The following is a 26,128-nucleotide window of genomic DNA, read 5'->3' on the forward strand; positions in this document are numbered from 1 at the left end:
TTCTTGTGGTGACTGAAACTATCTAAAGACCCAGTGAAAAAAACTAGTGGGAAGCCAGGCATGGGGGAATACACCAGTAGTCCCAGCTACCTGGATGGGTGAGGTCAAGAGAATCACTTGAGCCCCAGGGTCCAAGGTCAGCCTGAACATCATAGTGAGACACCACATCTCTAAATAAGTATGTAAATAAATAAAATCATTAGTGGACACTGAAAGATTTTTAAAGTACCAAAATATATATTAAATACCACTCCATTACAAACTATTATTCTATCATTCACAAAGCCATTTACTAGGAAAAATGATGGAATAAAGAAAAAATTTGATATTGATTCAGATAACTAAACTTTGAATATACTGTTTTCATATAACTTTTTTTTTAATTTTAGAGTTTTGAAAGCATTATTCATTTGATCCTTAAATCTAGGTAAAGGTAAAATCTTCTGTTTTAAAGATACTACACTTCTTCATCAAGCACTTAATTATTTTCATAACTTTAAAAATGTAGTGGTTAAGGCTGTGGCTGGGGTGAGCTGTGGCTGTGGCTCAGTAATAGAATGCTCGCCTGGCATGTGTGAGGTGGTTCGATCCTTGGCACCACATAAAAATAAAGGTATTGTGTCCACCAACAACTAAAAATGCATACATAAAATGTAGTGGTGAGGAGTCTTATTTTCTTTTTATGATAGTACTAATACAAAGAGCTACCATTTGTTGAGTCCATAGAATGCTTTATATGCTGTGCTAGACATTTTACATAGATCACCAATTCTTATAACCAAAAAGATACAAACAATGAGATTCTGAAAAAATTAAGTAACTTGCCTGAAATCACACTGCTAGGAAGTAGCAAAGTTAGCACTCAAAACCCATGCCCTTCTTTATGTATTGCACAATCTCTGCATTTCACAAAAATTCAGAATAAAGTATACATGTGTTTTCAAAAAGCAGTATATTCAAATAAGTACTACATATGAATGATAAAGAGTACATAGAGTGGGCTGGGATTATAGCTCAGAGGTAGAGTACTTGCCTAGCATGTGTGAGGCACTGAGTTCGAGCCTCAGCACCATATAAAAATAAATTTTTAAAAAAAGGTATTGTGTCCATCTGTAACTAAAAAATATTAAAAAAAAAAAAAAAAAAAAAGAGGGGCTGGGGTGGTGGCTCAGCAATAGAGCGCTCGCCTCACACATGCGAGACCCTGGGTTCGTTCCTCAGCACCACGAAAAAATAAATAAGTGACATAAAGGTATTGTGTTCAACTACAACTAAAAAATATTAAAAAAAGAGGGCTGGGATTGTGGTTCAGTGGTGGAGCGCTCGCCTAGTACATGTGAGGCCCTGGGTTCGATTCTCAGCACCACATAAAAATAAATAAAGGTATTGTGCCCAACTACAATATATATATATGTACACACATATATATATATATACATACATATATGTATACATATATATATATAATAGAATACATTCAGAAGGGTTTAATGAGCATATTAATAAACCATATTTTACCTCCAACCCTAATGTATCCATGCAGGCCTTCTCATATACAGCTCTCATTCAAGTTGAACAGAAATAGAGGGAAATTCATAACAGGTTTTACATTATAAATTTAAAAAGAAATGTTCCCCAAAAAAGCAGCATAAGAGAAGGAAAAGGAAGTTGGTCTAGTGTGGAAAAGGTAAAAATTTAAGTATTTTATAGAATATTTATAAAAGTATTTTATAGAATATAGAATATTATGTTGTTGAGGATAAAGGAAAGGGTGATAAAAGAATGGAAGAAAATAATTTTTATAAAAAGGAAACCAATATATAAAGAGTGGAGGAGGGGCTGGGATTGTAGCTCAGTGGTAGAGTGCTTGCCTAATACATGTGAGGCATTGGGTTTGATTCTCAGTACTAAATATAAATAAATAAAATAAAGGTTCATCAACAACTAAAAAAATTTTTTTAAAGTGGATTAAAATGAAAAATACAGAACAGGAAGATAATATTCAGCACTAACATGTAACATAAATATGTAAGAGGTCATTTTCCTTTATAACCTTGCATCAGTACTTTGATAAAGAGTATAGTTGTGCCAAGTAGATTACCAATTCTCAATTTTGCAAAAGTGTATTGATCCACTGTTATTAGTGAAGAGAGCAAGATTCTTCAGAATGGACTTTCAATTTAAAATATGGTTCCAAATATATTAAAAGAAAAAAAAATAACTGAAAAGCAAGCAGAGTTGGAAAATTTAAAGGCATAAAACAAAATGCCAAAAAGTAGCCACTATTTGTTATTTAATCATTCATTAATATCTTCAAATTTTATTTATGAATTCAAACTATTAGGAGAAGTAAAAATTATTATTTTATTGTTTTCATTCTCCCATATTTATTTCAGAAATTATGAAAAATTGAATGTGGTCAGGTGTAATGGTGCATGCCTTTAATCCCAGCCACTTGGGAGCCTGAGGCAGGAGGATGGAAGTTGGAGACCAGATGACCCAAATTAGCAAACCCAGTCTCAAAATTAACATTTTTAAAAAGACCCTGGGTTTGATTCCCAGTACTGGGGAGGTGTGTGTGTGGGGAACCAAATCTTCTGAATCCTTAAATAATGAGAAGTAAAACTAGCTATCATTAGCATTCCTTTCAATTTCATAATAATGAGTTACAGCAATAAGATAGGATGTACCAACAGGCATGGTAGCTATAATCCCAGTGACTCAAAGGATGAGGCAGGAGGATTGCAAGTTGGAGACCCATTCATAGTAATTTAAAGACCTTGTCTCAAAATAAAAAATAAAAAGGGACTGGGGGATACAGCTCAGTTGGTAGAATGCTTGCCCAGCATGCACAAGGCCCTGGGTTCAATCCCCAGCACCACAATAAATATATAGATATAACTGAAGCTAAATCTGAAATTTCAGAAACAAAGATCTGAATTCTGAAGTTTCTAAAATTATAATATTTCAACCTATAACTATATATTTTATATAGATTTTTTTATATTTATTTTTTAGTTGTAGTTGGATACGATACCTTAATTTTATTTATTATGTGGTGCTGAGGATCAAATCCAGGGCCTCACATGTGCTAGACAAATGCTCTACCACTGAGCCACAACCCCAGCCCATGAGTATGGTTTTTTATCTACTAGATTTTAATAAAGGCTATGGAAAATTACTGTGAATTATTGTCCTTCTAAAACACTAAAGATTAAAGGGAAAATAGGGAAAAGATAAATAAGATAGAAGTATGACAACATGAAGGTTTATAAACAGGCAAAAGTTCACTAGAGGACAGCAGTTTATTGGTTTCTCTCAGCAGTGAAGTCTCCTCCTCTTGGGTGGTTTGCACTGTGACTGCAGCTGCATACCTTTGGTGGTATCAGAAATGCTATTTAACAAGGCACACATCATATCTCCCTCTAAGTGGTGAGGGTTTAGTATATGAGCTGGCCTCTGAGTCTTCTTAAATTGATTCTCTAGCTCCAGAAAACCTTGATCTCCTGAGAGGATGGTGAAAGGAATTTGCTTGGGTAGTTGTTCATCTAGACGGCCAGCCTATGTTGGAACAAATGGCATAGGTTGTAAGAATCAATATGAGTTTCAAATCAAGTTACATCTACTTCACATATCTAAAAAAGCACACTAGGCTTATTTCCTAGCCTACGTCTTCATAAATGAAATATGCCACATTTAACCAAATATAAGATGCCATCATTTATACGATCAAGGTAAAAGAAAAAGCCAAAATGAAGTCCAATAGGAGGATTCACATAAAGCAGTAACACCAAAGGACTACACACTCAATGTAAGGGAAAATAAGAAATAAATCCATAATAGGGAAAATAAGAAATAAATCCATAATAGAGAAAAGGGAAGCAAGGTAATTTGCATGATTCAATCTTGGCACTGGATAGAAGGGAAAGGAAATCTCTTGTGGTTTAATCTCTTGTGGTTTACCTTCACATTAATAAATCAACATGAATACATTCACATTATCAGTGTGACAAAGTTTCTAGTAGAGAATTTACTATAAAATGGGCCCTAGGTCAGTGGTTTCTCTAGGTAACTGGCAGAGACAGTTGTAAATGAAAATTCTATCTCAGTCAACAGTGACTGTGAACAGTGTCTCTGAATGTCAGAAATACAAATGTGAAGTAACTTAGCATAAATAAAGTACAATATCATCTCAATCACTCATTCCATAAATAATGAAGGTAGATCTACTGTGTATAGTTGAGGGTCTGCTGGGAATTGGGGGATATAGCAGTAAACAACATGCCACAGGCCTCTACTCTCAGAGTAGTCAAAAGTAGAACCTGACATAGGCTTCATTCAAAAATATAGTACTGAAGAATGATCTATACTGACATTACATACAGTTCAAATGGGAAAAAAATTCAAGTGGATCCTGGATTCACATTACATTTTGAATTAAACAATGACTCACATGCATACATATGGCAAAATCAGCAGCATCTTTTCTTTTACTACAGCGAGGATGAAGGAAGAAGCATCCAATTCTGTTCAAGTAATTATAGATCTTACAGTTGAGTGGAGGCTTCCAGTTCGTGTTTCCTCCTAATAATTTTAGAAAAGGTAAAATGACAGTCAAACAGGAGGAAAAGACTAAAAACTGTATCAAGGGAAACACTAAACTTTTTTTTTTTTTTCTAGAGAGAAAGTACTAGATAGAATGTGGGGAACGCAGGTCTTGTATAGGCATCACCATCTTGTTACTTTAAAATCTTGGAAATGTAGGCCAAATTCCCTGATCTGCCTACTCGTGTGAAAATTCACAGGGATGTTAAATAAAATCTAAAGTAATATGTGTGAAAATTCTTTGAAGGCATTATTCTACATGAATGCAAATTAATGTTTTTTACAAACATGACACAGATGAGCAGTGGACAGAAATGATGAGCAATCAGGAAAGCTAGACCTAATAAAACTTTATACTGGCTAATTTATATAGGGCAGTATATTTCTATCTTTAATCCTAATCATCCTCTATATAAGCCATTTCCTCTCAAATATAAACTATATTAGATACTCACTATACTAAAAGCTCTGCAAACCCAAAATCATCTCCCTCAGGTCTGGTCCGTGGTTTGGTTTATAAAGAGATTTAGATGAAGGTACATACTTAAGAAAGGAAGGATGAACTGAAGAGGCAGCTGTGGCATGTTGAAAATAACACTAATTCTATAGGTAAGAGACGGAAGCTCAAAAGCTTACAGCTTTTTATTAGTTATCACTTTAAAAAAATAATAAACTTCTCAGTCTGTTTCCTTGTATTTTAAAAACATAATAATAATCAGTATCCATGTTTGTATCAAGCAGTGGAGTCTGGCACATTATAGGTGGTGAATAAAATCTTTTTTACTCTGTATCAAAAGATGTATATTGCCAGACGCAGTGGTACACTCCTGTAATCACAGCAACTTGGGAGGCTAAGGCAGAAGGAGTGCAAATTCAAAGCCAGCCTCAGCAACTTATCAAGGCTCTAAGAAACTCAGTGAGATCCTGTCTTTAAATAAAATACAAAATAAGGGGCTGGAGTTGTGGCTCAGCGGTAAAGCACTCGCCTCTCACGTGTGAGACCTTGGGTTCAATCCTCAGCACCACATAAAAATAAATAAAAAAAAATAAAGATATCGTGCCCATGTATAACTAAAAAAACATTAAAATACATAAATAAATAAATAAAATACAAAATAAGGCTGGAGATGTGGCTCAGTGGTCAAGTGCCCTTTAGTATAATCCCTAGTAGCCGCCGCCCCCGCCCCCCCAAAAAAGATTTATAAACTTTGGGTCACCAAAAAGAGCTAATGTTTACCATAAAGACATGTAAAAAGAAAAATATTCTAGCAAAGTTAACATAATGCAAAGTAACACTATTCAAATTATATTCTCATGTTCAAGAAGGTTCTATGGAATTTCGTAAAAGAAATCATTATGGAGAGAGGTTATCTCACATGTTTTCCTTATTGATCATACCTTGAAAGCCCCAAATAAATGTTCCTTGGTTAAGATGCCCTGGTAGATGACCAAAAAAGTTTGACCAATTATCAAAATCTACAAAGACTATATGAGTCATGGTTCGCAGGTAATCCAAATCTGGAAGCTCAACTTCTTCCTCTGAGAATACAGAAACATTAACATAAATTTAGTAAGAATCTGCTATAAACATTCTATTTTCTCAGTCTAAAAGATATTACAGGCCTAACAGGAAAAATAATTAATTTTATATATTAATTCATCTATCTAAAACTTTTAAGGTAATTCAAATTTATACATGGTAATGGTTTATGCTTAAATACTTGATTATATATATTTTATAAATATCTTTCTTTGATTTAAAAAAATAAGTCATTTTATTATTATTTAAGTCATTCATAAAAGAAAGTTTTAAACAAATCAATGTACTAGAAAATCAAGTGTCAACAGTATATAACCAAGAACTTACAATTCACACCATCCACCAAAATAAAATTTCAAGGTGACTGGCAAGAATGTCCTTGCCACTAGAATTTGCTTCTTTTCCTAATTTAGACTGATTTATTAGGAGCCCCCTGGCTCTAAGATTAAATCCCCTAGAAAGCCAAGCATGGTGCCACATGTTTGTAATCCCAGTGACTTGGGAGGTTGAGGCAGGAGGATTTCAAGTTCCAACCAGCCTCAGCAACTTAGTGAGAACCTGTTTTAAAATAAAAAATAAAAAGGGCTGGGGATGTAGCTAGTTTCTTTTGAACCTAGGAACCCCTAGGTTCAAAAGAAAGAAGAGGAAAGAAAAGGAAAGGAAAGAATAGAAAATTCCCTAGAGAGCAGAAATAAGATAACCAACAACCCAATTGCCATAAAGCAGTGGTAGAAACAGGTGGTAGTTGCCTATTAATACCTTTAATCATAGATATATCTTTCTTGGTTCTCTCAAATTCTTTCATCTCCTTCCATTCTCCCTCATTCTCTCTCTCTCCTTTCCCTTATTTCATACTTTTACCTTGACAAGAACTTCCTGTTTCCAGTATTAGTAATGCAGACTTTAAAATATTAAATTATCTTAAAAATGAAGTTTTTACTCTGCCTAATAGTTTTCTTCAAATATACTACTACCATCCCCTTCCATTTCCAAGCCACTTTATATCTTCAAGTTCTTAATAATTCTATATTTATATATTAGTCATCTTTTATCAAAGATAGATTAATGCAAAATTACTGAGAAAAGCAAAAGCCAAACATAAAAACATAAAATGGTGTGACCACTATTTTCACTATCTAGAGTAGTAGAGTTGACTAAACTGGACACGATTTAATTCTTTCTTACTGAAAACGTGTCATAATAAAAAAAGGTAATGTTGATTTTATGTGTGCAAGCCTATAAAAATTCAGTGGTTCATAGCTGGGTGTGGTAGTGCACACCTGTAGTCCCAGCTACTCAGGAGGCTAAGGTAGAAGGATCACTTAAGCCCAACAAGTTTGATCAGCCTGAGCAAAACAGACTCTGTTTCTAAAAATAAACAAATAAACAATAATGCAATGGTTCACAAAAACATTTTATAAGCCAAAATTTTCACATGTTCTCATTGTCTCCACTATCCATTATATAACTCACCATGAACTAATATTTGTTTAAAAGGCTACGGACTTAAAATTACACTCTAAAACAACAGGCGCTTAAACTTCTAAACAAAATCAAATCACTATACTACTTACTGAATCCTATAATATGAAAGAAATAAAGTTCAGAATATGTATAAACAAGGGGATTCATCTCAATTTATCTCTAGTTTCTACCACTTTTAATTCTACTTCTAATTGCTATTTTAGCTGCATGTTAAAGCTTTACTTTCAAATAAACTGCAACAAAAATATATAAATGCCGAAATTGCCTTTAAGATTTCTCATACTTAAACAAACAGGCCAGACAATAAAAATAATTTAATCTATTTTATTTTTTAATGAATCTAAATAAATGGTACTGAAAAATCTAAATGATAGTAAGGGTCAGAATTTCAAATCTTTCAGAAAAACTGTCAACTTCCTTTTTCTGAAAATCCCCATGCCTTTTGTAAAAGAAATGAGATCTCAAATATGTATTATTTAAAGCCAACACTCTCCCCCCTCTTAAGTTTAGAAAGTGGATGAAGAGAGTAGTAGGAATACAAATCTCCCAAAAATATATGCTGCAGTAATTAAGTGAATGATGTATCATCCTGTTTCTTACTTCAAAACTGAATCTTTAACTTTCACAAAAATGGTGGATGCACTGCATACAAGTTTTTATATTACTATGTGAAATGTGCAGAATTGTAAAGCCATACCTATATTCTGCCAGCTTAGGTCATTTTCAGCTCCTTTCTCGATGTCTGAGTTTTTTAGACAACTCACTGCCTGTTTTGGTTTTTTCTCTGTACGTGGGGCACTGGCAGTAAACTTGTATGTGCTCCCTTTTTCAGATCCAAAATGAGCCACGCTGGGTTTCTGTAAGAAGCCATGTTTCCTATGGAAGTGCTGCTGAGCACTCTCAGGATTATGAAATGTTTTGGTGCAAATGCCACACTTGATTACATACTGCTGCTCCTCTTTATCCCTCTTTTCTTCTCCATGTACTTGAAGGATGTGAGTGTTCATGCTGGCTAAATTCTGTGCTGTTGCTGAACACAAATTGCAGCGAAACCATAGTTTACCTTTATCTAGCATGATTTGAAGACATCTACCATAATCTTCCTTTCTGTTGACTTTACAGATGTAACTCTCACGGCAACCACAGGTTAACAGGTTACCGGTCTCTATAACTGGAAAATCTTCCTCAGTTTTAATTGAAGTTTCAGTTTTTTCTGACACAAACACATAATCTGTGCTGTGGTGCTCCTTATAATGACTCAGAAATGCTTCTTCCACATTAAAGATAAGATCACAAAGTCCACAGAAGTATTTAATCTTTATTTCATTGTTATGTTCATCTTGGCAATGCCGGTATAAGGTTTCTATCTTATGAAAAGTCTTTTTGCAATGGGCACAGCTGTATCTATGAAATTGGTGACTTGCCAAAGACAAGCAGTGTTTTTTCACACATTCTTGGGAATCAAACATATCTTCACAAATTCGGCATTGCCATTTGCCTCTTGGAGGGCTACTTGCTGGGATATGATCAATAGTAATAGCTGAAGGAGGTTTGTTAGCAGCCAAATTACTCACCAAAGAGGATGATGGTAAAGTTTCATCTTGTATCTCATCCATCTCATAAAAATATCTGTGCCCATTATGATATTCAGTCACATGTGCCATGATAGTATCTTTCTTCATTAACTCTTTTTTGCATGTCCGACACCAAAAAAGAAAGTTATTTAAATGTGCCCCTCCATGAATACGACTCATGTGTAAACGGATGACCCCTGAATCTTCGCACACCTTTCCACAGACCACACACTTGTAACACATTGTGTTTGCTGAAAAAACATGCTTTTCTACTGCATCTTCACTTGGGAATCGCTGATTGCATTCACAAAACCAGGTTTTAATTACTGACCTTTCTTTCTGGACACAAACCACACCTTCATGCCTTTTATCTTCTAAATTCATCTTCTTTTTTGGAATCATGCTGCAATCCTGTGAGCTAGATTCTTTAATAGACATAGTTCTTTTAAGTGATGAAAGCTGTGGTTGATCTAATAAATTCAAGTCAGATGGAGGTCTGTTCCCTTCACTACTGTGGCAATATAGTAAGACTGATTCTTGGACTGAGTTAGCGACTCGGATTTTGTGTCCTGAATTCTGCTTGTGAATTAGGGTGCTGGTTTCATCCATAAAGACCTGGTTGCAATTTGGACAATAGCCTCTTAATATGAATTTTTCTGCAACCTGAGTAATGCTTTTCTCAGCTATAGCTACAGGTCCAGCACTACGACAACGAACCCTAAATTGGATTAAAATGAAACAAAACATTCCTTTGTAAGAATTTTCCAAATATACCATTTTTGCTTTTTATGACAGGTATTTTTAAATAACTAACATATAAATACTGATACTATTTTTCAATAAGGATACAAGAAATTTAATGATACTGTATCATCTCAAAGTACCTAAGTATTATCTATATTTTGTCTATTTCTAACCCATACACAAAAAGTTAAAACTAGAATCAGAAGATTAAAAAATATTCAAGTAAACACAAGAAAATTAAAGTCAGAATCAAATGCACTGATACATGACCTTATCACCTTTATCAGACAAACAAATTGACTCTCCAAGCAATTAAACTATTTGGAGGAACACTAACATAAGACCGCAGATAACCTTGTATTTACCTGATTAATTTTACATCAGGAATATGCTTGCCTAAAGAGCAAAATTCAATAATAAATATGCACAACCATCATTACAGTTTGAGAACACTACATCACATCAAAAAGAAATTACACACACTGTAACTAGCCTTTTCACCCTAATGCTTCCCAACCCCAAAACAATCACTGAGCCCTGTTGCAACTACTTTCCGTTTCTGTGAATTTCCCCATTCTGGAATGTTATATGAATGAAATTATATAGTAAGTGGATTCTTCTGACTGGCTTATATCATTTATCATGTTTTCAAGGTTCCTTAGGTAGTAACATGCACAGTATTTCATTCCTTTTTAAAGTCAAATGATGCTCCATTGTATGGATATGCCACATTTTCTTTGTCAGTTGAAAGAATCATTAATAATGCAGCTTCAAACAAACATAAATTATTTGCATGGACCTATGTTTTCATTTTTTTTGGCTGTATCTCTAGAAGTGGAAATTGCCAACTCATACAATAACTATTTTTAATTATTTAAGAAAAAATAAAATATTTTTAACTGAATGCAAAAGAAATCATAATTTATCAAAATCTATGGAATGCAGGTAACACAGTGCTTAGAGGGAAATCTATACCTTTAAATGTTAATATTTTTTTAAAAAGTCGGTGTGGTGGCATATGCCTATAATCCCAGCAGCTCTGGAGGCTGAGGTAGGAGGATCGCGAATTCAAAGCCAGGTTCACAAAACCCAAGGTGCTAAGCAACTCAGTGAGACCATGCCTCTAAATAAAATACAAAATAGGGCTGGGGATATGGCTCAGTGTCCCTGAGTTCAATCCCCAGTACACCCCCAAAATGAAATAGAATATATTCTTGAAGCAAGAACAGGCAAACACAAATTATACTCAATGAGGTTAAGAGAGTCTGTTCTTCAAAAGATATAATTATTAATATGAATATACAAATAATAGACTGGGAAAATATACTCAAGAATATTTGAGGGCTGGGGTTGTAGCTCAGGGGTAGAGTGCTTGCCTTGCATCTGTGAGGAACTGAGTTCAATCCTCAGCACCACATAAAGATAAATAAATTTTAAAAAATGTCAATCTACAACTAAAAAAATATTTGAATTGTCTTTATATATATATAACAAAATACTTGAAGCTGAGTACCTTATTACAAAGGGATTTACTTAACCCACAGTTTTGGAAGCAGAGAAGTTCAAGACCTCTGCATCTAGCAAAGGCAGGAATATCTATCTGTGAGAGAGGACAGCAGTTGCATGTAGAAGAGGCCTTGCTTTACAACAATCCACCCTCAGGGTGACTTATCCAGTCCCATGAGACCTCACCTTCTCCATGAAACAAGCATCAATCTCCTCTCAGGGTGGTGCACTCATAACCTACTTACTTCTTAGGTTCTACTACTTCTCAATACCATTAATGGGGGACCATGCTTCCAGCACATGAACCTTTGGGGTACCAACCATGACACATATAATTCTAGAAAGTCCCATAATCTAAACAGAAATTTGACAAAAGTTTGTATATATGAAGAACCCCAGCTCACTACTAAAAGATCAAACAATCCTATTTTTAAAATAGGCACAATCCTTCAACAGACTTTTCATAAGCAATTAGTGCTCAACATCTTTCATCAAAAAAAAAAACTTGATAATTAAAATCACAATGAAACATAAGAATAGGTGAAAGGAAATGTTGGCAAGCATGAAATTAGAACTTTCATATCTTGCTCGTATAAATGTAAAGTGGTACAACTACTTTGGGAAAATATTTAATCATTTCTTATAAAGTTAAATATATATCTACTTTTTACTCAGCAATTCCACTCTTACATGTTTACCTAAGAGAAATGAAAATATATATCTACAAAAAGACTTGTGTAAAATGTTCCTAGCAGTTTTTTCATAATAGCTATAAACTGCAAAAAGAAACCCTACATGTCCATCAACATGAGAACTGATAAACAAATTACAAGCTAATAGTTCTAAGTTGTGTATGTGTTCTGTGAATGGGAGGTGACACGGTTAAAATAGTGCCTGGGCTTTAAGTTAACTGGAAAATATTATACACATGTGTAAGATTAAGTCTCAGTGATAGGCTAAATTTATTGAGTAATGAAGGAGGATTCCAATATGCTTTTGCTTTGTCTTTACAATGTAATCTTTTTAAGTTATACATGAAAGTAGGGAGAAAAGTATAAAGACCACCACTGCAACTTTTACCACCTGCTTTTAATAGTTATCATAATAACAGTCATGTTTGATTTATATTCCTAACCTCCACAAGTTAATTATTTTGAAGTAAATCCTAGATATCATTCCATTTCATCTGTTAAGTACTTCAGTTGTACTATAAATGAAAGGGGCTTTTTTTTTTTTAAACCGGGGATTGAATTCCGGGCCACTCAACCACTGAACCACATCCCCAGACCAATTTTGTATTTTATTAAAGATAGGATTCTCACTGAGTTGCTTGGTGCCTTGATTTTGCTGAGGCTGTCTTTGAACTCACGATCCTCCTGCCTCAGCCTTCCGACCCATGGGATTATAGGCATATGCCACCGAGCCTGGCTGAAAAGGGCTTTAAAAAAAATGTGATACTATAAGACACCTTAAAAAATTAGTGGTTTTGGGCCGGGGCTGTAGCTCAGTGGTAGAGCACTTGCCTGGGCCCTGGGTTCAATCCTTAGCACCACATAAAAGTAAATAAAGATATTCTATCCATCTATAACTAAAATAATATTTTTTTAAAAAATAATTGGTTTTGTTTGTTTTGGCAGTACTGGAGACTGAACCTAGAGTGCTTTATCACCAAGCTACACCTTTCTCTCTGCTAAATTTGATTAATTTCCAAGAAAATGTATATTCTTATTTGAAAAGTAGAAAAACATGAATAGGAAAGTATTTCTCGAATCTTCCCACTGATGAACAGCTCATAAGGATATACTAACAGCTTAAGACTAGAACTGTACCAACCTGAAATGGGCAGTGAGCTCCATATGAGAACGCAGTGTCTGGTGGCAAGCCACACATTTTACTTGAAATGGAACATCTTTGCACAGAGAGATCAAAAGTTTCTTTGCATAAGATGGAAATGATACTGGATGTGCTATTCCCTTGTCAGCTGAAAGACAAAATAAATGATAACTTGCAAAGTCATTTGAATATACAATGAGCCAATCTTTCTCCCCTTTCCCTTTCTCAACATCAGTTGAATTACTTAAAACAATGTAGATGAAATTATAAGGGAAGTCACTTTCTAGCCTTAAATACAAGAGATGCCCTATACTCAAATTAGAAATTGAGCATAAAATGTAGAGAAATACTCAGTTTCCAAGATATCATGAATATACCATATATACTGAATAAATCTTTTCTTTCCAAGTTTCTCTTCACTCTTCAAAGTAGTCCTCCTCAAAGCAATCCTTACTCAAATAAATATTGAGAATCTTTATTAAAAATAAGAATTCAAATGAAAATCTTTCACTTTCATAGTTTTAAAAACTATTAGGAAAATAAGCAACATAAAGAATGGTGTAAGAGGCTGAGTGCGGTGTTGCTTGGGAGGCTGAGGCAGGAGGATCGTGAGTTCAGAGACAGCCTCAGCAAAGGTGAGGTGCTAATAAGCAACTTATTGAGACCCTCTCTCTAAATAAAATAGGGCTGGGGGGGATGTGGCTGGCTCAGTGGCTGACTACCCCCCTAGGTTCGATCCCTGGTACTCCTCCTCACCACCCCCCCCCAAAAAAGGAAAAAAGGAATAGTAAAGAAGTACAATAAATTAGTTAAGTAACATTAATGTGGTTTAATAATTTGCAGCAGAAGATATTAACATACCGCCCAGTTTAAAGCTTTGATGGAAATGATTCTTAAAGCTTTGGTGGAAATGGTTCTTTCCAGACATATGCTTTAGACAGTCATCCTTATTGCTAAAAAGAAGAAAGCAACTTGGACATGCAAAACACTGAATAACCTGAGGAAGAAGGTTGTTGTTATGTCCATCATCTTCAGCTTCCTAAAACATAAGGCAAAGTTGTATTACAGACAACTAAAATCAATACTCAATTTTTTAAAAATTAACTTTCAAGTTTTCCTACTTATCTGGAAAATTCTGTATTAATTTTTAATATGAAAACTTTTCTTCCCTGGGGCTGGGGCTCAGCAGTAGAGTGTTCACCTACCACATGTGAGGCCCTGGGTTTGATCCTCAGCACCACATATAAATAAATAAACAAACAAACAAATAAATGAAGGTATTGTGTCCAACTACAACTAAAAAATAAATATTTTTTAAAAAATTTTTCTTCCTTAGTGTGAATTACAGAACTTTTATCACAAACAAAGTAACATGTGAAATTTAAATTTTTCTTCAAGAACAAATTATAGCCATCTTTCTGTGATAACATAAAAAGCACATTTTTCATTTCTTACATACAATTCATATGTAATATATTAAAACAGAAATGTAATCATAGAACATGCACTCTTTCTCATGGTTTGCTTTGTTTACTCTCCTGCAATATAACTGATATTTACAAATAAATTCTTTCATAAACTTAGAATTCTATGTAATCATTTAAAAAGACATATAGAAATAAATTTACAAGCAGGAAAGGCACTGTTTTATCAGATATTGTCATCTTATAGACTTCTGCCTACTAGTTTTCTCATTCCATAACAAATAATGGAATTCCTATGGTATAGGTGTAAATCAGACCTCTTACTGGTTGTAAAGTATGATTCAACCACTCATTTCTAGGTTTTTTTTGGTTTGGGATTTCTTTTCCCATATAAACAATGCTATTACAAACAATCTTAAATATATATGTACTCTTACTTATAGTTACTTTTTTTTTCATTATTGTGTCAGTACGGGGAAAAAGGATATATTTATTTGAATAAAAAGATACTATTAGGCTGAACATGGTTGACACATGCCTGGAATCCCAGCACCTCCGGAGGCTGAGGAAGGAGGATCATAAGTTGGAGGACAACCTCAGCAACTTAGAGAAGCCCTAAGCAATTTAGAAAAACCCTACCTCAATTAAAAAAAAAAAAAAGGGTTGAGGAGGAAGCTCATGGTAAAGTGTCCCTGGGTTCAACCCCTGGCACCCCCCCCCCCAAAAAAAGATACTATAGGATTGTTTTTCAAAAAGGCTTAACCAATTAATATACACTTAGTACTGAAAGAGTCTGTCAGAAACAGATTATGTATCTTTTTCATTTTTGCTAGTCTAGCAGGTATAATACTCAATGTTATTTTAATTTGCATTTCCTGTCTATAATTGAGCACGAGCCTTAATTTACACATTTGCTGGGTATGTAGATATGTTTTTGTTTGGTTGGTTTTTTTGGTACCAGGGACTAAATCCTGGGGCACTCAACCACTGAGCGAGACAGGGTCTAAGTTGCTTAGGACCTCACTAAGTTGCTGAGGCTGGCTTTGAACTTTCGATCTTCTTGCCTCAGCCTCAGAGGCACGGGAATTACAGGTATGTGCCACCATACCTAGCTTGTGTGTGTGTTCTGTAAAATTCTTGGTTTGTATTCTTTAACTTTATTTTTTAATTGTTTTGTTTTCAACCCTTCTGAAATAATTTATATTAGTCCTTTGTTACTAGAATCAACTCTTCTATGTCATCTTCCATTCTGCAATTATTTCCCCAAACATTTATCCACTAATTTTGTTTATGGTCACTCTCAAAATTCTGACATAATCAAAGAGGTACACCTCTTCTAGCATCTGAGTTTCCAAACTTGGTTCAAGTCTCCTCTATCTTAAAACTGGAAACTGTAAAAGAAAAGTGTACATTTACAAGTGTGTGGGTGCTTATTAGAAGTATAATTTAACTTCTTATTAAGTCTCTAGAAGAACAGCCCTAAAAATTATTATTATGCTGCCTTCTTCTTTTTATAATTTTTTTCAGTTGTAAATGGACAGAATACCTTTTTATTTTTATCTATCTATCTATTTATTTATTCATTCATTTATTTGGTTCTGAGATCAAACCCAGGGTCTCACTCATGCTACGCAAGCACTCTATCACTGAGCCATAACCCCAGCCCTACTGTGCCTTCTTGTAATTTACTAATCATTAAGTATGCAACAGTTTACAGGATGCTTATCGGATGCAGCAAGATAACAGATTACATTTATATTGAGTACTTTTCAAGCCTCACACAAGTATTCTGAACATATTTATACATTTAATTCTTATCAAAACCCCATGAGGTACCATTTTAATTGTTTACAATTACCAATATTAACCACCCCACAAATTGTGCCCATAAAAGAGACAAACCTATCATTCAAACCTGGTTTTGTATCCTTCGTTATAAATTCAATGCCCTTTTCACCATTCCCTACAACAGCTGTTTTAATTTCATGAAGTTGTGTCCCATGCAAAAGAAGAAACACCCAGAAGGACATTTTGAAGCTAGAAGATTCTAAATGACATGAACAACAAAGCCATTTACTAACCATCAATTTAATAAGTTTAAGGCTACTTGAAGAGCCTTAAACAAAGTAAATAAATCAATTTTACTTCAATTGAGAGTTATAAATAGATTTTGGAGCAGGGTACTAAGGATTGAACTCAGGGGCACTCAACCACTGAGCCACATCCCCCACCCTATTCTGTATTTTATTTAGAAACAGGGAAACAGCTGTTGCTGAGGCTGGCTCTGAACCCGCAATCCTCCTATCTCAGCCTCCAGAGCCACTGGGATTACAGGTGTGCACCAAAGAGAATTATAAATAGATTTTTAAAAAAAAAAGTTTAAATGATTTGCTCAAAAGAACCAAAATGTGAATATACATAAAATTTTGTTGGAGGGTTCAGTGGTAGAGTTGCTTGCCCAGCACCTGCGAGGCCCTGGGTTCGATCTTCAACACCACATAAAAATAAACAAATAAAATAAAGGCATTCTGTCTATTTACAACTACAAATAAATAAATAAATTTTGTCAGAACATACCTATTATAAAAGTATGGCATATCTGCAAATATCTCCTACAAATTGTTAACATGCAGTCATTCTGAGTCATTCTAAGTTATTCATATGCACATTAAAGTTTAAGAAGATTGGCCATGAGGGAAGAAATTGGAAATGAAAGAAAAGGAGAGACAGGCAAGGAAAATAACACTAATTGCAAATAACTTAACTCCTTCATTGAGGGATGCCATCTTTACAAAAATATAACTCATAGGTATAAAAAACAATGTGGCTTATACAATCTTCCAGCAACCTTTTCTGGTTGGTGGGAAAGGCAATTACAACCAAATACATACTAGTGTAAAGGTTTAGAGTCTAAGTTTGATTAGAGTCCTCATGACTGATATACCTAGGAATATGCAATAAGGAGTATTAATTAAAGTCTATAAGTCAGGCCCAAAGTACCTTACAGACTATTATATCTTCTCTTAACCTTGTATGTTTAAGTATAATAACACCATTTTAGAGATAAAGAAACTAAATTCAAGAAGCATTTAATAACTTAAGAACATTTAGCTTATAAAAGTGACAGTGGAGTACCCACTTCAGGAGCACGTATACTATAATTGGAACAATACTGAGAAGGTTAACATGGCCTCTGCACAAGGATGATATGTAAATTTGTGAAGTGTTCCATGTTGTGGCCCTATTCTATGAGATGGTAGGAACTTACAGAGACACTACAAGTAAACAAGGTAGAGACTCTGGGGTTGAACTAAACTCAGCCAAAAGATAGCACACCTTGTTCTACATACAAATTACATGAAAGGAGCATGAAAACAAGGAGGAGTACTACTCTCATTTCTGAAAAAGCAAACTTCAAACCAAAATTAATCAGAAGAGACAAAGGTTATTTCATACTGGTAAAGGAAACAATCTCAAAAGAAGAAATAATAATAATAAATATTTATACCCCAAATGTGGGTGCTACCAGTTACATAAAAGGGATACAAATCAAATTTAATCTCGGGAAACACCCTAGTACAATAATACTAGATTTAACACATCTGTCTCAATAGATGGGTCATATAGATATAAACTCAGGAATCTTTGGACCTGAAAAATATTATAAATCAAATGAATGTAATAGACATTTACAAAACACTTTATCCAACAACAACTGAATACATTTTCTTATCAGTGGCTCAAGGAGCCTTCTCCAAAAGAGACTATATTTTAGGCCACAAAGTAACTCTTAACAAATATAAAAAAAAAACTGATATAATTCTTTGCATCTTATAAGATCATAATGGATATAATTCTTTGCATCTTATCTAGGAATTAAACTAGAAACTATGCATCTAATAGAAGAAGATATGGGGCCAACACTTCAGCATACAGAAATCAACACAACAAAATCCACATAAATAAAGTCATCTCAACAGATACACAGAAGGCCTTCAATACAATTCAGCATCCATTCATGATAAAAACACTGAAGAGACTAGAGACAGAAGGAACCTACCTCAACCTCATAAAGGCTATACATAAAAATACCAAAGCCAATCGCATAGTAAATGGGGAAAAAATTGAAGGCATTTCTTTAAAATCTGGGACAAGACAAGATGCCAACTATTACAACTTCTATTTTAATATAGTGCTAGAAATTCTAATCAGAACAATTAGGCAAGAGAAAGAAATAAAGGGATAAAAATAGGAAAGGAAGCTGGGCATGGTTGTGTACAATTTTAATCCCAGTGGTTCAGGAGGCTGAGGTAGGAGGATCGCAAGTTCAAAGCCAGACTCTGTAAAAGCTAGGCACTAAGCAATTCAGTGAGACTGTCTCTAAATAAAATACAAAATAGGGCTGGGGATGTGGCTCAGTGGTCAAATGCTCCTGAGTTCAATCCCTGGTATCTCCTTCAAAAAAAAAGGAAGGAAGAAGTCAAATTAAACAAATTTTTGGCAAAGCAGCAGGTTGCAAAATCAACATACAAAAATCAATCGCTTTTCTATATACCAACAATGAATCCATTGAGAAAGAAATCAGGAAAGCAATTCCATTTACAATAGTCTCAAAAAATTAAATACCTAGGAATAAATCTAATCAAGGAAGTGAAAGACCTCTACAATGAAAACTCTAGAACATTGAAGAAATTGAAGAAGACCTCAGAAGATAGAAATGCTTCCCATTTCATGAATAGGCAGAATTAATATTGCTAAAATGACCATACTGCCATAAGCAATATTCAGATTCAATGTAATCCTCATCAAAATACCAATGACATTCTTCATAGGAATGAGAATGGCCAAAGCAATTCTAGGCCAAAAAAAAAAAAAAAAAAAATCAATGCTGGAGGCATCTCAATACCTGACTTCAAATAATAGTACAGGGTTAAAGTAACAAAAAACTGCATGAGACTTGCATAAGAACAGATAAATAGATCAACGATACAGAAAAGAAGACAGAGACTAATCCACACATCTATAGTCATCTGATCCTTGACAAAGATGCCAAAAACATACTTTGGAGGGGCTGGGGATGTGGCTCAAGCGGTGGCGCGCTCACCTGACATGCGTGCAGCCCGGGTTCGATCCTCAGCACCACATACCAACAAAGATGTTGTGTCCGCCGAAAACTAAAAAAATAAATATTAAAAATTCTCTCTCTCTCTCTCTCTCTCTCTCTCTCTCTCCTCTCTCACTCTCTCTCTAAAAAAAATTATTTAAAAAAAAAAACATACTTTGGAGAAAAGACAGACTTTTTAACAAATGGTTCTGGGAAAACTGGTTATCCATATGTAGAAGAATGAGACTATGCACTTATCTCTTACCCTGTATAAAAATCAATGCAAAACGGATCAAACACCTAGGAATTAAACTAGAAACTATGCATCTAATAGAAGAAGACATGGGGCCAACACTCCAGCATATAGGCACAGGCAATGGCTTTCTCAATAGGATTCCTAAAGCTTAGGACATAATGCCATGAGTTAATAAATGTAATGGTATCAAATTAAAAATTTTTCACACCAAAGGAAACGATGAAGAATGTGAATAGAGAACTTCAGAATGAGAGAAAATCTTTGCTAGTTACTCTTCTGACAGAGGATTAATATCTAGAATATATAAAGAACTCAAAAAACTTAACACAAAAACATGAAATAACCCAATTAATAAGTGGGCAAATGAATTAAACAGAATCAACTCAAAAGAAGGAATACAAATACAAATAGCCAATGAATACATGCTAATTGCAGAAATGCAAATTAAAAGTACACTGAGATTTCATCTTCTATCAGAATGGCAATCATCAAGAATACGAATAATAATAAATGCTGGAGAAGATGTGGAGAAAAAGGAACTAAATTAGTATAACCATTTGGAAATCAATATGGATGTTCCTCAAAAGACTAAAATGGAACCATCCTATGACCCAATTATACCACTCCTCGTTATTTACCCTAAAGAATCAAAATCAGGCCAGGCATGGTGGGGCAGATCTGTAATCCCAGCAACTAGAAAGGCTGAGGCAGGAAGATTACAAGTTCAAGGCCAGCCTCAGCAACTTAGTGAGGCCCTAAGCAACTTGCCACACGCACATCAGATATAGCACTAATCTCCAGGATATATAAAGAACTCAAAAAACTTAACACCAAAAAAACAAACAATCCCATCAATAAATGGGCTAAGGAGCTGAACAGACACTTCTCACAAGAAGATATATATACATTTGATCAATAAATATATGAAAAAATGCTCAACATCTCTAGTAATTAAAGAAAGGCATATCAAAATTACTCTAAGATTTCATCTCACATGAGTCGGAATGGCAGTTATCAAGAATACAAACAACAATAAGTGTTGATGAGGAAGTGGGTAAAAGGCATACTCATACGTTACTCTTGGGACTGCAAATAGGTGCAACCACTCTGGAAAGCAGCATGGAGATTCCTTAGAAAACTTGGAATGGAACCACCATCTGACCCAGCTATCCCACTCCTTGGTCTATACTCAAAGGACTTAAATCAGCATAGTATAGTAACACAGCCACATCAATGTTTATAGCAGCTCTTTTTACAATAGCTAAACTGTGAAAGCAACCTAGATGCCCTACAATGTCTCAAAATAAAAAATAAAAAGAACTAGGGATGTAGCTAAGAGGTTAAGTACCTCTGGGTTCAATCCTCAATACCAAAAACATAAAAATAAAAAGGGTCAATGTCAGTATACTATAGTAATACAGGCACACCTATATTTATTACAGCACAATTCACAAAGGCCAAACCATGGAACCAACCTAGGTGTCCATCAGTGGATGAATGGATAACAAAAATGTGGTTTATATACACAATGGAGTTTAATTCAGCCATAAGAAAAACGAAATTATATCATTTGCACAAAAGTGGATGGAACTTACAATCATATTAGGTGAAATAAGCCAAACTCAGAAGGAGGCAAGGGTCATTATGTTTTCTCTCATAAGCTAGAAAGGAAAAAAGGAAAAGAAAGGTTGGCAGACAGGGATATCATGAAAATCAAAGGGAGATAAGTAGATAAAAAGGACCAGAGAGTAGGAAAAAGGGAGGGAGGGAGAAAATGATGCTGAGTGATATGGGCCAAATTATATTGTTATATTTTGTATTATGTGAATGTACCAATATGTAACAACAAATCCCATCATTATATATAACTATAATACACCAATTAAAATGAAACCCAGGTCAGACATCAAAGTCTTTTCTGTATTGTAGAATATTGCCTCTCAGCAGGCTGAATGCCATCAAAAATCAAACATTCCATGCTATTTTTCCATGCAAAATAGCATGGAATGTTTGATTTTCTTTCTCAGAAAGAAAATGAGCGAATTAATGAAATACAGGGAAACACAAATGAAAGAATTAATTTTAATTATAAATCACCTATTCACATTTTCTAAAAAAATAAAATAAAATATAAATACGTTCATTATAACAGAAAAAATACTGGGAATCCAACATGGTGGCGGGCACGGAGAGATCAAGTCTCTGACCCCTTCAGCTGCACGGGCATAGGGAGTCATAAACTGTCTAAATGCTGTTTGCTCAGGATCACTAGGCAATGGAGGGCTGACGTGGATCTGGGGCCAACAGTCCGGGCCTCTCAGAACACACACCGAGCAGGGATCGGCTGCATTCAAGCTCTCGTTCGCCTGCTTCTCGCAGCCAAACTGCTATGACTCAGCACTAAGGATCCCGCCGAAACAACTGGTCGGCCCTTCTGATCCTACGGAAGTAAATGCCAACCGAGCCTGAACAGGCAGTGGCCACAGGATTGAAACGGGGCTTGGGAGAGTCAGACAGGACCCACCCATTGCATTGGTCACCCAGCAAAGGAAACGAACTGTCACCATTTGCATGGGATACCACCATGGCAGAGAACTGACGTCACCAAAACTAGGTGGAGGAGATAAATTCATTGAAACCAGCGGCAGAAGGTGTGTAATCCCCTAGCCTTCCCTCTCCACACAGCTGGGAAACCTTAAGGGCCCCTCCCCCCTCCCAGCTCTCCCTTGAGTGCGATAGCCAGACCAAGGGAACCAGGAGTGGCGCAGGACTCCCGGCGGGGAACTCCCAGCTACCGCTCCCACCAGTGCTGACAACTGAGGTCCCTTGCACCAGCTACCGGGGGCATGGCTACCGGAGGGCAAGCAAATTCGCTGGGGATTCTCAGCCCCGAGCTCTAAAAACTTAGGGTCCGAGGGAAAGGCAAACAGTGAGAGTGTGCCCAGGCGTTCATGAAAACAGAGCTACCAGGAGCGGCAGACCTAGCGTGTAGCCAGTATTGTGGTGAGTGTCACCAGTGAGCGAGGCCTGGCTTGAGGAAAAGAGGGGAAGTGTCTAGACACAAGAGAAGGCCCTAGGCACCCAGGATTGGAGACCCGCCCAGTCTGGGAGGAAGAGCTGCTGCACAGTGATTGGTTCCCGCCTATTGAGAGGAGAAGCTTGGCCCAGTGGCCTACTGGAAGAGAAGTGGCCTACTGGAAGAGAAGTTAATCAAACTCTAAGACTGCATTTATTAATTTTTTTTTCTTTTCTTTATTTTAATCTGGGTTTTTTTTTCATTTTAATGTTTTTGTTGTTGTTTTGTAAATTTTTTAAATTTTTTTAAAATTTTTATTATTTTATTTTATTTTTTATTTTTATTTTTTAAATTTTCATTTTCATTTTTTTATTATTATTTGTCTTTTCATTTCTTTTCAATTCTCTTATTCCCCCTTCCTTGAATTCTATCTGCTTACTCTCATTCTCTTTAGTGACTTCTTCCCTTCCCTTCTAATACCTTTTCTCCCAAGCATCAAATAAATTTATAGGAGTAAACAGTAACTCAGCAAACAGAACAAGAAGTAACATGAGCAGCACGAAAAAGCAAGGAAGAAAAGGAGTACAAACAATGCAGGACAGCCTAAATATTTAGGAGGACCTAGAGCCATCAGAAAAATGGTCATATAAGGAACTCAAGGAATACCTTAGACAGATGGAATGGAACCTTAAAGAAGATACGAGACAGCAAATTCAAACAGTGAAAGATTACATTGAAAATGAATTACATAAACAGATAAAAAAAGAAGTTAAGCATCTTTATCAGGAGATAGAGATTATAAAAAAAATCAAACAATAATTTTAGAAATGAAAGAAACTATACACCAAATTAAAAACTCAAATGAGAGTATCACTAACAGAGTGGAGCAAGTAGAAGCCAGAACGTCAGATAATGAAGACAAAATATATCTTCTTGAAAAGAGTCTAGCCAACTCAGAAAGGCTGGTAAAAAATCATGAGAAAAACATCCAAGAGATATGGGATAACATAAAAAAAACAAATTTAAGAGTCATCGGGATAGAGGAAGGCACAGAGATTCAATCCAAGGGAATGAGTAACCTGCTGATTGAAATAATTACGGAAAACTTTCCAGAAATAAAAAAGGAAACGAATATACAAATTGTAGATGCACACAGGACACCGAGCACACAAAATCACAGTAGACCAACGGCAAGACACATTCTTATGAAGATATCCAATATACAAAACAAAGAGAAAATATTAAAAGCTACAAGAGAAAGGAGGCAGATTACATTCAGGGGTAAACCAATAAGGTTAACAACGGATTTTTCATCACAGACGCTGAAAGCAAGAAGATTCTGCAATAACGGGATTTCAAACACTGAAAGACAATGGATGCCAACCAAGAATTCTGTATCCAGCAAAATTAAGCTTCAGGTACGACAATGAAATAAAAATCTTTCATGATAAACAAAAGCTAAAAGAATTTGCAGCCAGAAAACCAGCATTGCAAAGCGTCTTGAGCAAAACAATATACGAGGAAGAAATGAAAAACAATAACCAAAACCATCAGTGGGAAATGCCTCGGTAAAGACAGAGGACGAGAGGAGAGCTAATCATGGAGAAACAAACTAAATTAGAAAAAAAAAAAAAGATAAATAATCAAACATGGCTGGAAGTACAAACCATATATCAATAGTAACTCTAAACATTAATGGCTTAAACTCTCCAATAAAGCGACATAGGCTGGTAACATGGATTAAAAAAACAAATCCAACAATATGCTGCCTCCAGGAGACATCTGATTGGAAAAGACATACACAGGCTGAAGGTGAAAGGTTGGGAAAAAATATACCACACACAGGGTCCTCGTAAGCAAGTAGGGGTGGCCATCCTCATATAGAATAAAATCGATTTCAAGACTAAGTTAATCAAAAGGGATAAGGAAGGACATTATATACTGTTAAAAGGAACCATTCACCAACAAGACATAACAATTATCAATATTTATGCACTAAATAATGGTGCTGCGACGTTCATAAAACAAATTCTCCTCAAGTTCAAGAATCAAATAGACCACAACACAATAATTATGGGTGACTTCAACACATCTCTCTCACCATTGGACAGATCCTCCAAACAAAAGTTGAATAAAGAAACTATAGAAATCAATATCACAATCAATAACCTAGACTTAATTGACATATATAGAATATATCAACCACCATCAAGTGGATATACTTTTTTCTCAGCAGCACATGGATCCTTCTCAAAAATAGACCATATATTATGCCATAGGGCAACCCTCAGTAAATATAAAGGGGTGGAGATAATACCATGCATTTTATCTGATCATAATGGAATGAAACTGGAAATCAATGATAAAAGGAGAAAGGAAAAATCCTACATCACATGGAAAATGAACAATATGTTACTGAATGATCAATGGGTAACAGAAGACATAAAGGAGGAAATCAAAAAATTCTTAGAGATAAATGAAAATACAGACACAAAATATCGGAATCTATGGGACACAATGAAAGCAGTTTTAAGAGGGAAATTCATCGCCTGGAGGTCATTCCTCAAAAAAAGGAAAAACCAACAAATAAACAAGCTCACACTTCATCTCAAAGCCCTAGAAAAGGAAGAGCAAAACAACAGCAAATGTAGCAGAAGGCAAGAAATAATTAAGATCAGATCGGAAATCAACGAAACTGAAACAAAAGAAACTATTAAAAAATTAACAAAACTAAAAGTTGGTTCTTCGAAAAAATAAATAAGATCGACAGACCCTTAACCATGCTAATGAAGAGAAGAGAGAGAACTCAAAATACTAACATACGGGATGAAAAAGGCAATATCACAACAGATGCTACAGAAATACAGAAGACAATTAGAAATTATTTTGAAAACCTATATTCCAATAAAATAGAAGATAGTGAAGACATCGATAAATTTCTTAAGTCATGTGATTTGCCCAGACTGAGTCTGGAGGACACACACAATTTGAACAGACCAATATCAATGGATGAAATAGAAGAAGCAATCAAAAGACTACCT

At 35.1% G+C, this 26,128-nt stretch overlaps 1 protein-coding gene and 1 non-coding gene across 14 annotated transcripts in view; one reads left to right on the forward strand and one right to left on the reverse strand.

The window, feature by feature from the left end:
- The window catches only part of Znf451 (zinc finger protein 451), a 101,592-nt gene that overhangs the window by 26,819 nt on the left and 48,645 nt on the right, over window positions 1-26,128 (reverse strand). For all 13 annotated transcript variants that reach the window (XR_013425082.1, XR_013425083.1, XM_078019838.1 and 10 more), the window contains 6 exons: window positions 14,149-14,326; window positions 13,288-13,435; window positions 8,328-9,922; window positions 6,004-6,144; window positions 4,454-4,584; window positions 3,375-3,561 (listed from right to left, as the gene is read on the reverse strand). Coding sequence is in view for 11 of the 13 variants with exons in the window: in XM_078019838.1 (XP_077875964.1) it covers window positions 3,375-3,561; window positions 4,454-4,584; window positions 6,004-6,144; window positions 8,328-9,922; window positions 13,288-13,435; window positions 14,149-14,326 (2,380 nt within the window). In the remaining 2 variants the exon portion in view is untranslated. The remainder of the gene's footprint in view (window positions 1-3,374; window positions 3,562-4,453; window positions 4,585-6,003; window positions 6,145-8,327; window positions 9,923-13,287; window positions 13,436-14,148; window positions 14,327-26,128) is intronic.
- LOC120889428 (U6 spliceosomal RNA) lies at window positions 17,843-17,949 on the forward strand. The gene has a single exon (XR_005733319.1). It is a non-coding gene; the product is annotated as a U6 spliceosomal RNA (small nuclear RNA).

The sequence above is a fragment of the Ictidomys tridecemlineatus genome, chromosome 8 (genome assembly GCF_052094955.1).
Source record: "Ictidomys tridecemlineatus isolate mIctTri1 chromosome 8, mIctTri1.hap1, whole genome shotgun sequence".
NCBI classification, from domain to species: domain Eukaryota; kingdom Metazoa; phylum Chordata; class Mammalia; order Rodentia; family Sciuridae; genus Ictidomys; species Ictidomys tridecemlineatus.